Here is a 15797-nt window from a genome sequence, read left to right as displayed (position 1 = left end):
AATATAAACACTCATACGGAGCTAATGGATGTGGTAATGGTGTGGGTGAAAACAGTGAAAAGAAGAGATTTAGGATTTATCACTGTGCAACTTAGTCACAAAGCTACAGGAACTCAGACTGCGCTGCTGCCTTAAGACGGGCAAGTAGACCAACGGAGCAGAGTTTAGGGCCTGGAAATAGAACAACAGAGCTATGGCTTCTAATTTTTGACAAAAGAAGCAATAGCATGCCGTGGAAAGAAGGATAACCCATTCAATAAACGGTGCTAGCAAAGCTGGGTGTCTACCTGCCGAAGAGTGAAAATTGACACTATCTTGTCACCTTGTATAAAAGTCACTTCAAAGTGGACCAAAGAACATAATTTAGCTGCTAGAAGAAAACAGTGGATACTGTTCAGAAGACACTGGGGCAGGGAAGGACTTTCTGAGAAGAACTTCAGGAGCACAGGAAGTAGCCCCAGTCTCTACAAATGAAACTAAGAAGCTTCTGTATTTCAAATAGGGAGTAATATACAGAATTTATAACAAAATGCAAAAGTCAAATACCCAGCAAATAAAACTGTCAGTCAATAAATGAGCTAATGAAACAGATAGTTTAAAAAAAGCCCCAAGCTATTTTTAAATACACAACATCCCTAGACATCAGGAAAATACAAAATAACCCCACTTTGATATAACACCTCACCACAGTCAGAATGGCTCATCAGAAATTCGCCACCAAATGTTGGCGAGAATGTGGGGAAAGAGGAACCTTATTCACTGTTGGTAGAGGTGCAAATTAATACAGCAATTATGGATTAATTAAAATATTAAAGTAGAACTACCATATGACCCAACTTATTCCACTCCTCGGCATATACCCAGAGAGCTCCCTTTCCTTTTTTTTTTTAGTATTTATGCTTATTATGTATACAATGTTCTGTGTGTATGCCTGCAGGCCAGAAGAGGGCACCAGACCTTATTACAAATGGTTGTGAGCCACCATGTGGTTGCTGGGAATTGAACTCAGGACCTTTGGAAGAGCAGGCAATGCTCTTAACCGCTGAGCCATCTCTCCAGCCCCCTCCCTTTCCTATCATAGAGATATTTCCACACACATGTTTATTGCTACTGGAATAAACCTATTTTAGAGAGGAAATGGAGCCAATCTAGATGTCCATCAGCAGATGAAATGTATTCATAAGAATGTGGTTCATACACAAAATGGAACATTGTTGGGTTGCAAAGAAAATGACATTTATAGGAAAATGGAAGGACTTAGACTGTATAATATTGATAAATAAGTAAGGTCACTCAGACTCAAAAACAAATGCATGTTCTCCCTCATGTACAGATCCAGCCTATAATGTATGTGTGTTTGTATGCAGATAGCTCTAAGTGTGGGTATAGTATGACATTTAGAAAAGAGACCAAGAAAGGGTAAGAGTAGGCAATGAAGAAGGACAGCATGAGGGTGAAGCACACAGTATGTAAGGCACTGAAAATTAATGCCCTACATGAAGGCTCTGCAGCTTCAGAGCAGCAGTTCTAGCGGTCGAGAAGTTCACTGAGATGCATGGCACTTAGGACAGGGAGTTGCTCATTTGAGCAGCTACTTAATCAAATGTGTGATGCTTTTATCTGTGAGTGAGTTTGTTATAATAAAGGGATTTTAAGAATGACAATAGGCAAACATATCAGTACAACAGAATAAGACCTTTATGTCAATTCACACGTATGTTGTGTTCTCATATCTGATAAAGATGCTAAAAGCAATCCAAATGGAAAAGGAATGTTGTTGTTGTTGTTGTTGTTGTTGTTGTTGTTGTTGTTGTTGTTGTTGTTTTGAGACTGGGTTTCTCTGTGTCACAGCCCTGACTGTTCTGGAACTAGCTCTTGTAGACCAGGCTGTCCTCAAACTCACAGAAATCTGCCTGCCTCTGCCTCCCAAGTGCTGGGATTAAAGGCATGTGCCACCACTGCCTGGTGAAAAGGAATTATTTTAAACTAATAGAGACAGAGCAATTAGATAACTTATACAGTAGAATCTCCTAGATCCATTTTTCACATATCTATATGTCTGTGTATTCATATATATATGCACATACACACACACAAAGTTCAAAGTGGAAAAAAAGCCAAAAAAAATCTAAAAAAAAAAAGAAACAAGACCTGTACAAGTTGGGTACAGGCAAAGATTACTTAGATCATAAAACATGCATAATAACCAAGAAGAACGAAATTAGACTTAGTTGAATTTTAAAACATCATCAAAAGGCAGAAGTAAAAAAATGCAAAGGCAAACCACAGCCTTCAAAAATATTTACAATGCACATATCTAATGAGGATCTACTGCCCAGCATTTATAAAAATCTTCTACAATGCAGATATTTTTAAAAGACATGCTAAGTTAGAAGGTGTGAAAAGATTTGAATAGATTGTTCACAAATGCACAAAAAACCAAAAATATAGTATCATTAGTAATCACGGAGAGGCAGAGACACATCCAGCAGCAAACCTACAACAGAAAGCTTGCCGACCCCAACAGGGTCTAGGACAGGACAACTGCATGAAGCTGCTGGAACTCAGACCTGTTGAAATTATAAAGTTACACATTCATGTTGGAGGAAGATGTGATTCTTGCAAGAAGAAGCTGAACCACAACATGCTGTATAAGTCGGAAATTCTGCTCTTGGCTATCTGTCCAAAAGAAATGAAAGCATATATACGCAAAAAAGATTAGGGATGTACCCAGAAGCTGCCCACTAACAGAAACACATGTGACCAAGATGTTGTGTGAACAAATTGATGTAATTATACAGTGGAATTAATATAATTAACTGCCCCAGTTTTCCTGGAGTTTTCTAGAAAGTGGATCTTTCAAGTGCTAAACCAGGAAAAGCCATGACAAAACATGAGAACTTAGTCACCCTCAGCAATGACAAGAGGTAACCTCTGGTGACACTGAGACATGTAAAATGAAATCTGAAAACAAGTCTGTAGTCTTTGATTCACTTATATGAAGCTCTAAAAGAAGAACTAGGTTGAAAAACAGAAATATGAGTGTTTTTCTCTAGGGATTGGCTGTTGATGAGCGGCTGTGGGAGCCCTGTGTACTGATGATGGTGGTCTATTCTTGGTAGAACTTTAGCCTATCAGTGGTTGCATCCTTTTTTATTTTTCAATTCTGAGCTTTGCGGGATAACTCCCATTTATTTTCTGAAGCCCTGGTATTCTTTCATTGTTTTATATAAGTTTATATATATAGTATATATATGTTTATATATAGTTTGTCTATGAGTTGTTTTATGAATTATGTCATAGTTTTTGATTCATTGCCCTTTCCCCACTGAAAATGCCCTACACTGTTTATAGGTTTAAGCAATTAATCTATTTTATTCAGGCAGTTATTTTATTTCACAAAGTGAAAAATTTCATACTTTCTCTCTCTCTGTCTGTCTCTGTCTGTCTCTCTCTCTGTGTCTCTGTCTCTCTGGTGTGTGTGTGCATATGTGACCTTGCACTTTGGTGGCTAACTTAGGTAATTCTTTCAACATTCTATTTTGTTCTTCTTAACATACTTTTCTTCGATAATATGTTCCTTTAAAATCTAACCCAAGCAGGATGCAATGGTATATAATAGTTCCAGATATTCAGGAAGCTTAAGAAGGAATTTTACTAGAGCTCAAAGAGATCAAGAACATCCAGTGAGCATAGTGATATATTTTTCATAATTTTTTTAAACTCTGGATTGATTCTAGTTTGATATTTTATTAACTTGAAGGGGAGGCAGAAAATTCAAATGTATATTTACTAAAGATTTTTGTCTGTACATTTTTTTAAACTTAATCTTTTCATGCATTATCAAACAAAGGTTTGATATAATGTACGGAATTAAATCAAGGAATAAACTCTACTGTCAACATCTTTCCAAGTATCTTTTTTTGCTCTTTAGTTCTTTCAGCTGCCTCTCATATGTGCTGTTCTTCTGAGGAAGTCAGTTATGATAGTGATTCTCAGCTCTGCCAGGACCGATCTACCCTTTTATGAACAAACTGTTAAATTTCTTGTATTTACTTATTTTGTGTGTGTGTGCATGTGTACACACCTGTGGAGGTCAGAGGACAAGTGTGAGAGTCTGTTCTTTCCTTCCATCATGTGGGTTCTGGGGATCAAACTCAGGACTTCAGAATTGGTAACAGGCACATTTATCTGGTGAGCCATCTCACTGGCCCTAGTAATAAATATTTTAATAACTATCTTCTGTCCTGAAATAAATATATTTTAACTACTAGACAAATAAAATATAATGTACGGCCAGGCGGCGGTGGTGCATACCTTTAATACCAGCACTCAGGGAGGCAGAGGCAGGCAGATCTCTGTGAGTTCAAGGCCAGCCTGGTCTACAAGAGTTCCAGGACAGGCTCCAAAGCTACAGAGAAACCCTGTCTTGAAAAACAAAAATAAAAAAAAATTAATGTAGTAAACACATAATTAAAGTATAAAGAGCAAATAAAAGAAGTTAACAAATATCAATCTGTAAATTTGGGAGCATGACATAATCAGAAATTTGTCTCCAGACATAAGAATCATGAATGGGGCCAGGCGGTGGTGGCGCACGCTTTTAATCCCAGCACTCCGGAGGCAGAGGCAGGTGGATCTCTGTGAGTTCGAGGCCAGACTGGTCTACAGAGCAAGTTCCAGGACAGGAACCAAAGCTATGGAGAAACAAAAAAAAATCATGAATAGGGGTGGTGGCAGAGGTGGGTGTTTTCCATTATCATATATGTCAAGCAATATTTTTTTTAATATTTATTTATTTATTATGTATACAATATTCTGTCTGTGTGTATGCCTGCAGGCCAGAAGAGGGCACCAGACACCATTACAGATGGTTGTGAGCCACCATGTGGTTGCTGGGAATTGAACTCAGGACCTTTGGAAGAGCAGGCAATGCTCTTAACCACTGAGCCATCTCTCCAGCCCCCAACATCAAGCAATATTGATAGTGCTATAGGTTTATGAAATAATTGAACTCTTGATAAAATTTTGAAAAAATCCAAATGCAAGTTTGATGTAATCTCCATAATTATAATAGGAATTTCACACATTATATGTGCTTCTGGAAAATTTGGCATGTATTTAAATTATACAAACTATTTTTAGTTACTACAAGTTTTTATTTTAAAAAATAGTTTTCATTACAATTTAAAAAGCTTGAGAGCCCTCCTTTTTTAAAGCATACTCAATGAGTTAATAAACATGTATAAAGAGTAACTCATTTTAAGAACATAAAAAGGGCTGGGCATGGTGGCGCACACCTTTAATCCCAGCACTCGGAGGCAGAGGCAGGTGGATCTCTGTGAGTTTCAGGCCAGCCTGGTCTACAGAGTGAGTTCCAGGACAGCCAGGGTTACATAGAGAAGCCCTGTCTTGAAACAAAAAACAAACAAAAAAAAAAGCAAAAACAAAAAAAAAACTTAAAAAAATAAAAGATAACCTCCATAGGTCTTCATCCAACTTTAAAGCGGTACACCATCTGGTCATTGTTATCAAGGTCATGAAGGCTGTCTTAATAACCCAGATATGGAGCTTCATTCTTTCACTAAGGTCTCATGAAGAAAAGTTAGATAATCCAACAAACAAACAAATATTAGCTTCTGACATCCTAGTTGGGTCCCTAAATTCTGCACTTGAGATACAGTGGGGATTTTATTCCCAGTGACCGCTGGGTCGTTTCCCACATGAACTGAAATCATCTTCTTTGCTTTTTTTGAAAACGTGAATTTAAACGTTCACTAAAGACATAAGCTCTAGTATTTAAAATCGCTGGCTCATATGGGATTGAAGATTTAATGAAAAGTGCCCACATAAGAGAGAGTGTCTTGTGCCGTGAAAGTTAGGAAGTCAAGTGAACTCAACTCAGGATTCTGCCCACAGAGCAGTCAGTGAAAGAGACTCCAAAGAGCTGCACTTACAGCTTATTTGTGTGAGCTACTCTTTCAGTTCTGACATGGAGTCAGAATTCAGAGCAGTCCGCAAACAATCCTATACCAGGTTAATTTTTGTCCCAGTCTGCAAAACAGTACCATATCACTAGGGCCATATGTCTTTGTTTAAACATTGACTAGGGGCCCTGCTTAGCTATATGTCCTTATTCTAGGAAGATGTTCATCAATACCTATGATCATGAACTGGCAGAAAAGCACAAGGAGCCCTCCCAGCAGGGCGGGGAGCTTCATAGCTTCAGATCACAGTGAAAACAGGAAACAGACTACCAAACATGTTAGCGTGTAAAATGGAGTTCAGTTCTGGCCAGATAATATTAAACTGGTTTTTCTTCTTGGATATCATAAAGATCAGAGGAGAGCTCTCCTGTAGGAGTACTCCTCTGTGACCTATGGGTCATTTAGTAACCCTGGACCTTGAGTGCTAAATGTTGTAATTGTTCCTTAAGCTTGTGACAATTGAACACAAACCTTCCAAATTACCATGTTGAGTGTTTACTTGAAATGGATCAGTCTCTTTGGCAACACTCTTACCTCTTAGAATAATGTTTTTAACTCGAAGGTAAAATATGAAGGATTACAAAGAAAACCAACTGTACCCCAGGTTGAGAGTCCCTGCAAACAATACCATCACAGTCCTCTTCCTTGTGCTCAATACAGTTGAAAACCACAAAGTAACAAGAATTTCTATCTCTAGGGAAATGGTAAAAGCCATCGTATAGACTGTTACACATTGGAAAGCATAGCTGAGGACCTGGATTATTGTCAGCAATATATTGTCACTCAAAGGACTATCATCCATTTCCTAATAAATGAAGCAAATATGCAAAGAACTAAATTTCTATTCTTGCTTTGTATCAGGAAAAAAGTGTATGAAATGGACTAGTGCTTCCATTTCCCCCATCCCACTTTGATTAGACTACATTGATTAGAATCAATTATGGCTCAGGTTTTTGGCCAGTTTGTCTATTCATGTATTAGTACAGGAATAAGGCAACTTCGGCAAAACAAAATCTTCCTTCAGCTGCCATTTGGCAAGTGGCCGAAGCACTCACATACATTAAACATGATGCAATTCAGGAACAGGAATGACAGGCAGAATAATCAAGAGTTGACCTGAGCAGGTGTCCGCTCAGCTCTCTAGGGGGGACTCTGCAAGCGGTGACTGCTGTATGCAGGTGAAGGGCTCGCTCACCATAGAAACACGCTGAAACCTTGCCTGTGCTGCTCATTTGCACAGGGCATGTCTCTGTGCCAGACTGTCCTCGTCGGCTCTGTCGTCGTTCTTCTCTACTCCTCCAGAGCTTGCTACAACCTGGTAGTGATCGCCATATCACAGGATACGTTAGAGAGTCCGTTTAATTATGGCTGGGATAATCTTTCAGATAAGGTGAGTATCTGTCACACATTACCAGTCTCCAGCGGATACACCTGATAATTAAGTTAGTCTTAGCAAGAACATTTGGTGTTTGACTCAGACATGGTTTTATGCAGTCTCCACTCTCTGTAAAACTGTTTAAATTTTCCCAATTGCATGTGAACTTTGGGATCATTCTTCAAAAAGTCTTATCTGAGATAATAATTTATTTTGTAAATAATAGCGCTAGAAACCTGTTAGTCATACGCCTATTTACTAGCTTTTTAAAGGATGATATTTTTAATATCTCTAGGAAATTGTCTGTCATTAGCCAGGGAATACTTAATGTCCTATATGGATGAAAGAACTGCATGAATCTTAATACTTGGTTCAGATTTATATATCTGTGTAAATAATTACTTTTTTTTGGTTTTTTGAGACAGGGTTTCTATGTAGCTTTGGAGCCTGTCCTGAAACTAGCTCTTGTAGACCAGGCTGGCCTCGAACTCACAAAGATCCACCTGCCTCTGCCTCCCAAGTGCTGGGATTAAAGGCGTGTGCCACCACTGCCCGGCAATAATTACTTTCTTTAAATCTGTTTTTATCAGCCTTGCAAAGTGAAGAGCACTGGTAGATCTTTGTGTGTCCAGATATTTACTGTAATTTTCAGCATTGTAGCTATACGTCTTTAACTTCTCAGCACGTCATCTCCTTCCTAAAAGTACAGTTAGATGTATATCTCAGTTTCACTTTGCCCTGAATCCAGGGCCTTCTGGAAGACTATGTCACTCGCTAGTTAAGGATGGACTTCTCACATGTGATTCTGTGTGGCAGATTCTCTTCACTTCTTTTCCTGCTTCCCCTTCCCAGCGTCTGGTGGAACAGAAACAAATTCAGTATGTAGAGTAGCCCCAAAGTGTATTTTAAAAATCAGTCGTGCTGATTTACTTAGCACGTCTCGTTTTTCCGCAGGCCTAACTCACAGTGCTATTGTGCCAGTGGGGCAGCTGGAATAGTGAACCCTTATAACTAACCCTCTTCAGACTATGGTGCCTCAAATGACATCATTCTGCATTATCCAAAACCTAAAATTATTTTTCTAAGCTAATGCATTGAAAAAATTTTAATTGTCTTGTTGTAATTTTTTTTTAAAAAGTACTGTTATGTTCCTTGAAGAAAAAAATACCATTACATGAGAAGTCACAAAATAACAAAATACAGGAAAGTTCAGCACTTTTGTGATTATACTTAATATATGTTAATTTACCCAGTCTGAAGCACTTGTGGCAAGTGATTGCTTAAATATAAAACCAGTGTGAAAATGCTCTGCCATGCTCTGTGGACAGGCTCGTGGAGAAGATGGAAATGGAGGAGACTACATCGTCTTCGGAATGGTCCTCTTTCTGTGGGAACACGTACCAGCGTGGTCAGTGGTACTGTTTTTCCGGGCACAGAGATTAAACCAAAACCTGGTAAGATATCATAATATCCCCCATGCTCAATCTCATTTTTTTTAAAGCATGGAATATTTATCCTGAGTTTCTGCTTTTAGTAAGTCTGAGACTAAAACTCCCAGATTCTCGTCTCTGGCCTTTACCCAGTCTCTAACGCTGCGTCCACAGGCACCGGCTGGCATGGTGAGCAGCCACAGCTACAGCTCCAGAGCTTTCTTTTTCGACAATCCAAGACGGTATGACAGTGATGACGACTTGCCAAGACTGGGGAGCTCACGAGAAGGAAGGTAGATGTAACTAGTCCCTTAGGCTGGGTTAGCATTGAAATAGTTTGCAAAAACAACTCTGAGCTTTAACCCACCCATTAAACAGGTGATTTGGCAGAGCATGTCGATAAATATGATCATGAACTGCTTAACCTATTGGGGCTTAACCATATGGTACAATGTGCTCTGTAAACAACTGTCAGCTGACCTGAAGCCAGTATATCACCCTTTCTGAAAAAAATGTTCAAATGGGATCATATCATCTCAGGACCCCGTCTCAGTCAAAGTGAAAGCATGCAGTCCCAGGCAGGGAAGGGTTGCTGGACACTGTATATTTGCTTCCTTGTCCCCGGTGCAGTTCCAGGTCAGAAAAGAAAAGGCTTCCTGTGCCCCCATAGTTCAGAACCATCAGAAAGAAAGCCTTTTCATACACCAACAGGACTCTTCCAGCCTGATCCCTTCTCAGTAACTCTAACCTCACCTGGACAAGTGCTGTGAAGTCATCTGTGGAGTAGGGTGGTAACACAGCCTGGTTCATGGGCTTGAGATGAGGCGTAAAGGGATATATACATACATACAGATGTGTGGAGCAAAGCATAGCACATAGAGCATATTATTATTGTCAGGCGCATTCTGTCTCTTCTGTGATATGTGTTACAAGGCAGAGATATCAGATAGAAGCCATTAAATTGTGTAGAAAGCCTGTGTTTTGCACATTTAAATATATTTCTGTGTTGTGAAATTCTTTGGAAATGTTAAAAGTGCCAGCGTGGCTTCTTCTAACCACAGCCCTCTGGCTTCTTTGCCTTACTTTTTTGCTATTGCAGTTTATCAAACTCGCAAAGTTTGGGCTGGTATGGCACCATGACTGGGTGTGGCAGCGGCACGTACACAGTGACCCCGCCGCTGAATGGCCCTGTGACAGACACTGCTCCCTTGCTCTTCACATGCAGTAACCTGGATCTGAGGAGTCACCATCGATTCTACGTGACTCCGCAGAACTGAGTGAGGGCTTTCCCGCAGCGGGCATCTCGAACTGTTTTCATGGATGTGTACGTGTACTCGGCATCTTTAAAAGCATCTGCATCAACATTGCGTCATCTACTGCAACTAGCAAAATCTGGAAATCCAGCCGTGTTTCGTGGAGAGCCTCAAAACACAGCTGTTTGTTTTGACCTCGGCATAGTGAAATTCAAAGTTCGGAGGAGAGAGAGAGATTAGATGCTAAGGTACTTGATGACCTCAGAACCTCCTAACTTTGAGTGTACAACGCACATTTGCATATTTGCACTTTTACCTGTGTTCAGAAAGAATACTTTGCAGTCCCCAAAGCCACGCTCAAGTATTGAGTATTCACACCTGAATATTATTGTACACCAGTTCAGAAGGCAGTTTTTCCACAAAAAATCAAAACCTAGAAATTCAGAGGTGTACTCTCCATGGAATCTTTACCCAACTTCAGCTTTAGAGTGTGATCAGTGCACAGAGTTAAGGCTTAAAAATGTATCATTCCTTTTAAAAACATGTAACATTGAAGACAGTTTTTAAAGCATGTTTTGAAAACAATTGTTATTAAATTACTCCATTATTTTAAACAAGTGATAGTAGAAACCCTCAATGGTGCTGCTGTGAGCCAGTGGAGACTGTGTGGCTTTGAGCAGGACTGGTCAAGTGGCTATTCTGTATGACTAAGGTAAGTAGCAGTTTAAGCATGATTCTTCCAGAAGCAATAGTGACTTTTGCATAGGGGGTTTCAGTAGAACTTCTTGGGACTAACAAACAAGCTTACAGATGCACTTAGGGATTGTTCATTTTAAAAAGTGCTAAGTTAAAAACAGTATGTTTTCAAAACATATTCAATTTATCTGAAAGGAGATGGAGCAAATCCCACCTACTGGGTCATGATTGTCCTCAGGTAAATTAAATCATGAGACATTTTGCAGTGAGCTAAAGTGCAATACTTTATAAAATGTGTAATCCTGCCTTTATTTTTCACATTTTATACCTTGTATATGGGCTTAGCCAAATTAAATTAATTCCAATCAATTCCAGTACTGGATTAATAAGCAAACAAGAGAAGCGTAGAGGTTAAGAACATTGGGATAGTTTAGGACTTCATTTAAACTGTTTTAAATCTGCTACTGCAAGCAGTGTGCTTGAGTGCACTCAAGCTCACACACACAACAGTAGGCAAAGACAACACAATTTTAAAATGCACTTTCTACCTGTGTTTCTATGGGAAGCGGATGCTGAATACCTCAGATTCCAAGGGGACAGGCAGCATAGGTTTCACGCAGGTCAAGATGACCCCACACAGCATCTACCAGCTGCTCTGGAACTGGGCGAACACAGCTGCCCTCTTCTGTCTACTGACTAGAAACTGTCTTATTTGTACTCATACCTAAAATCTTTCAGCTTTTTAACAACTAATGCAGCAACTTCACAAAAATATATATGAATCTTTAAAAACATTGTTAATCCTTTCTATCTTTTGAGAGGATGGTATAAAGCCAAATACTTTTCTTCTTTTTATGAACTGATTTTAAATTCAATCTGAAGCATACTTATACACAGCGTTTGTTTGTAAGTTCTTACTGTAACAAATGATTTCAACTTTTATAGTGTAGAAGTTAGCCTTGGTACTATGACAACAACCTAACAATAGTCTACAACTGTGGATTTCTTTTCAGTTTTTCGATTTTTCAGAATACCAGTTTATTTTGATGATGTTAGGTATCTAACTCTGTTGTTTTTGTTTGATAATTTTTTTCTAGTCAAGCTTCTCTACACAAACATCCTGGTTGACTAAGTAAACAAAGATTACATAAACTCTTCAGATAAAGAATCTCAATTCTTTTTGCTGCACTGGTTGACTATGCTGAATTTGAGATTTATTAGTTATATTTATCACTGACTCAAGTACCTAAATTCTCTTTTTTTGGTTTTTGGAGACAGGGTTTCTCTGTGGCTTTGGAGCCTGTCCTGGGACTAGCTCTTGTAGACCAGGCTTTTTTTTTTTTTAAAAAAAAAAAAAAAGAATCTCTCTATGTAGTCCTGGCTGTCCTGGAACTCACTGTGTAGACCAGGCTGGCCCTGCCTCAACCTTCTAAGTGCTGAGATTAAAGGTTTGCGCCACCACACCTGGCCTATAAAGTACCTAAATTCTTAACGTTTGTCTCCTATACATCTCACAGTACATCACCAAAGAAGAAATCTGCCCGTTTGCTTAAAAATTCAAAAGCACTAGCAGCACTTTAAGTCTGTTCTCAGAGGGAGCTGTTCATTAAAGGCTACAGTTCCTTCCTCCTGCCCTGAAGCACATGACAACCCCAGCCCTTCCTCACAATCATTGATTAGAAAGTCGAAATTCATTGCTTAAGTGTATAATTCTACAGTGATTAGAAATATTTGTCCTTATGGTTTATTTCATTTGGGTTGCTATTAATTTTGAAACTCTTAACCACCTATTGTAGCTGACTGTAGTTTTATGGATAATGTAATTTATAGATGAAGTGGCTTTTTTATGCGTAATAGCCTTTTTATTGTTTAATGGTGTTTCTCAGCTATACAGTCAGTGTCAAACTGGTTGCAAAGGTATAGCTGTGGCCAATGAATGTATTTGTTGTTTCACTAAATTATAATAAAACACTACTGTTAATGAATGTGCTTTTATTTGGAGGCGTGCTTTCTTAATATCCCTTAATGGAATTCATTCAATTTCTTTCAAAAATCTCACTACAAATGGAATTTGCTTTTAGTGAATAATGAATACATCTGGATCACAACACATATTTCAGCCTGTTTGAAATAAAGTACCATGTTCTTAAATGGTAGTGTCATTAGGTAGACATTTATTCAAATGCTAAGAAAAATCCTCACAAAAGTGACATTTCCCTCCTGAGAATCTTACAGTTCGTCTAGTCTACAATCCAAGCTAGTCTTCCATCAAGAAGCTCCTATGATATCGCTTCCTCCCTCAAACTTGTCCCAAAGTAGACACCATTCATGAATGACCAAAGACCACACCAGAGGTTAAATTATTTTCATCTTTATTGCTACCCTGAAGTCTACTGATCCTTGCTGTAAGCAAAGACAGTGAGGTACAACTGTCACTGTGAAGCAGTTAATTCAACAAACATATACTAAATGCTCATATGCCAAACATTATGCTATAGAGATGCCAAAATTAATAGTTTCTTTTCCTGCCCCTAAGGAGCTCACATTCTAGTAAAGGACACTTTAAAAAAATAAAATAAAACATACAGTACAATAAGTGATTCAGTAGAGGTAGGTTGCAAGTACAGTGGTGACCACAGGGAGGAGACAGGTGTAGTTTCAAAGAGAATTTCAAGAATGCATGGAATTTCCCAGATTGGAAAGCCTGGGTTTCTCAATGCAAATATGGTGTCTACCAAGGTCTGGAGCAAGATCCAACTTTTGAAAACCTTTAACACTTTTATCAGAACAGAGTGGCAAAGACAAGAAGAAGAGCTTGGACACCAAGTAAAGGCTCTCACCACAAATCTCATAAAATTGCCAGTGGGTATTAGGCTGAATGCTTCTAGCGGGATCTGGTAATATGGACCAATAACAGAGATGAGGAAACAGACTTTGTTAGTTCTTTGGATAACAATAACAAATATGACAGAGAATGGAAGGTGGGAAGAAAATCAGCAGAACTCAAGACACCAACAGGAGGAAGAGGAATGAGCTGGAAGCCTTGTACGGAACAATGGTTCTAAGTTAACCAAATAAGGAGCAGACACACAGTAGGTTTGTGTGTTTCAGAAGAGACGGTGGGATAACCAAGTGAGTCCAGCAGGAAAAGGGACTGAGAAGTCTGAGCTAAAATCTGTTGGGCATCACTGGATGGAAACAATCCCAAGAGTGAAGCACAGTGACTGAGAATAAGAAGTCTGAGGAGTGACATGTAGGTTAAATGAGGGGACCAGAGGAAAGACATCCAGGAGAGAACCATTTACAAGGATACGTAGTTACTGGGACTTTAAGGAAGGGATTGTCAAGAGGGTCAAGTGCAGGAAGTTCAAATCAAGAAATAGCTTGTTAACAGTTGCTAGACATCATTTGTAAGGACGGAGTTCACAGGGCAAATCGAGTGGGAGGCAGTAAGTGGAAGCAGCAAGAACAAGAATGGGTGATGAAATACCCTTGTATATGCTGATCACTTAGTTACAAGTCCCCAAGAATATGGACTTTCATTTGCTTCCCTATTCAAAAGGGGGGAAAATAGGACACATTGCTAAACATAGTTATATGACATTCATTTAAAGTATACTAAATACATACTTACACATTGAGTCAACGAACACTAGACACCAACTATATACCTGGCACTGAACCAAGTCTTAGAGACAGAGAAGATACAAGCAGTGTAAAGTGACATTTCTAACCATACATATATAAATCTTGCTTCTCTTATGTGACATCTCAACCTATCCTAACTGCTCAGACATTATATATGATATAAAAGGGGCATAACTTTGAGGTATACAGCATTTATAATTTATAATTGCTATGTGATGTAAATTCTTAAGCCACTTCAAATATTGTTCTTAGTGAAAAGCTTCCACTAATGAAAACCTATCAAAATTATAGTTCCATTTTATGGAGGCAAAAGAAATCAGTTTCATGAATTAAAAACATGAATTATATACCCTATGATTACATGGGTCAAAAAAAAAGGCAACAACACTTAAACTTTAGGTGATTAGGACATGATATGTTTCTTTATTTTAAGGCTTCTACTAGTTTAGCGAAGATTTATAAGGTTTGGTTTTCCCTAAAAAAACAAAAAAAATCATTTTTAGGAAATAACTGCACATCACACGGAAGTATTTTGGAATAACACAGGATGTCCATGACTAGTTCTCAAACAATAAATAAAAAACAGGATATCGATGTCTACACAGAAGATAGAGCAGGGCCTGAGGACACAGCTGGGGTGGGGAGGGCTAGCCTAGCATGCCTGAGGTCCTGGATCAGTCCCCACTGTGGGACGGGATGAGCAGTCACAACACATGTCAACTATCAATCAATTTGAGTAAAACAGATTTTTTTGTACTGTTTTTGAAACTTTTCTGTAAATCTGAAATTATATAAAAATAAAGTTTTCCCCAAAATTTACTATTAGGGGAAGTATTATGTGAATAAATATATAATCTATTCATCTTTCTACAATGTTCAGAAATCTCCTGTGCCTGAGTTGTTCTACTTCTCTACGGACAATCAACATAGCTACATAACTCTAAAAGGAATGTTTCATACCAGTGTGTTTTAGGGTTGCCAGGAAAACACAGGCCTCCCAGTTAAACCTGAACTTAAAACAAATTAATCACCTTTAGTATAAATACGGCCCTAATACTGCATACAACATACACTTAAGAGAAAACTAGTTGCTTATCTAAAATTCAAATCTAACTGGGAATTCAGTATTTTCTTTGCAAACGAGGCAAATGAAAATTCATCGTGTTTTTAGGCTGATGACCATAGGTTATTGGTGAGCCTCTTAGAATTTTACAATCACTTGTCACAGCGACCTTAGCTTTATTTTTATCACATCTTCTTAAATACAGCTCTAGCTCGAGAGGCTAAAGACATCATTCACCTACCTTTATCTTATGGGAATTTGGTGATCTTACCTTTGTCTAGTACTAAAATTTGTACATTATCAAAATACTACTTTTATTCACAATAATATTAAACATGAACACAA

The 15797-nt window shown here is 38.5% G+C and overlaps 1 protein-coding gene across 2 annotated transcripts in view; it reads left to right on the top strand.

Moving 5' to 3' along the window:
- The window catches only part of Gpr137c (G protein-coupled receptor 137C), a 64832-nt gene extending 52106 nt beyond the window's left edge, over positions 1-12726 (top strand). For both annotated transcript variants that reach the window (XM_075950337.1, XM_075950336.1), the window contains 4 exons: positions 7228-7377; positions 8691-8816; positions 8967-9085; positions 9892-12726. In XM_075950337.1, coding sequence (XP_075806452.1) covers positions 7228-7377; positions 8691-8816; positions 8967-9085; positions 9892-10069 — 573 coding nt within the window. In that variant the 3' untranslated portion in view covers positions 10070-12726. The remainder of the gene's footprint in view (positions 1-7227; positions 7378-8690; positions 8817-8966; positions 9086-9891) is intronic.
- Positions 12727-15797: the final 3071 nt, after the last annotated feature.

The sequence above is a fragment of the Microtus pennsylvanicus genome, chromosome 15, assembly GCF_037038515.1.
Source record: "Microtus pennsylvanicus isolate mMicPen1 chromosome 15, mMicPen1.hap1, whole genome shotgun sequence".
In the NCBI taxonomy this organism is placed as follows: Eukaryota; Metazoa; Chordata; class Mammalia; order Rodentia; family Cricetidae; genus Microtus; species Microtus pennsylvanicus.
Note: the sequence above shows the minus strand (reverse complement) of the source record. Positions and strands in the feature narration are given on the sequence as shown.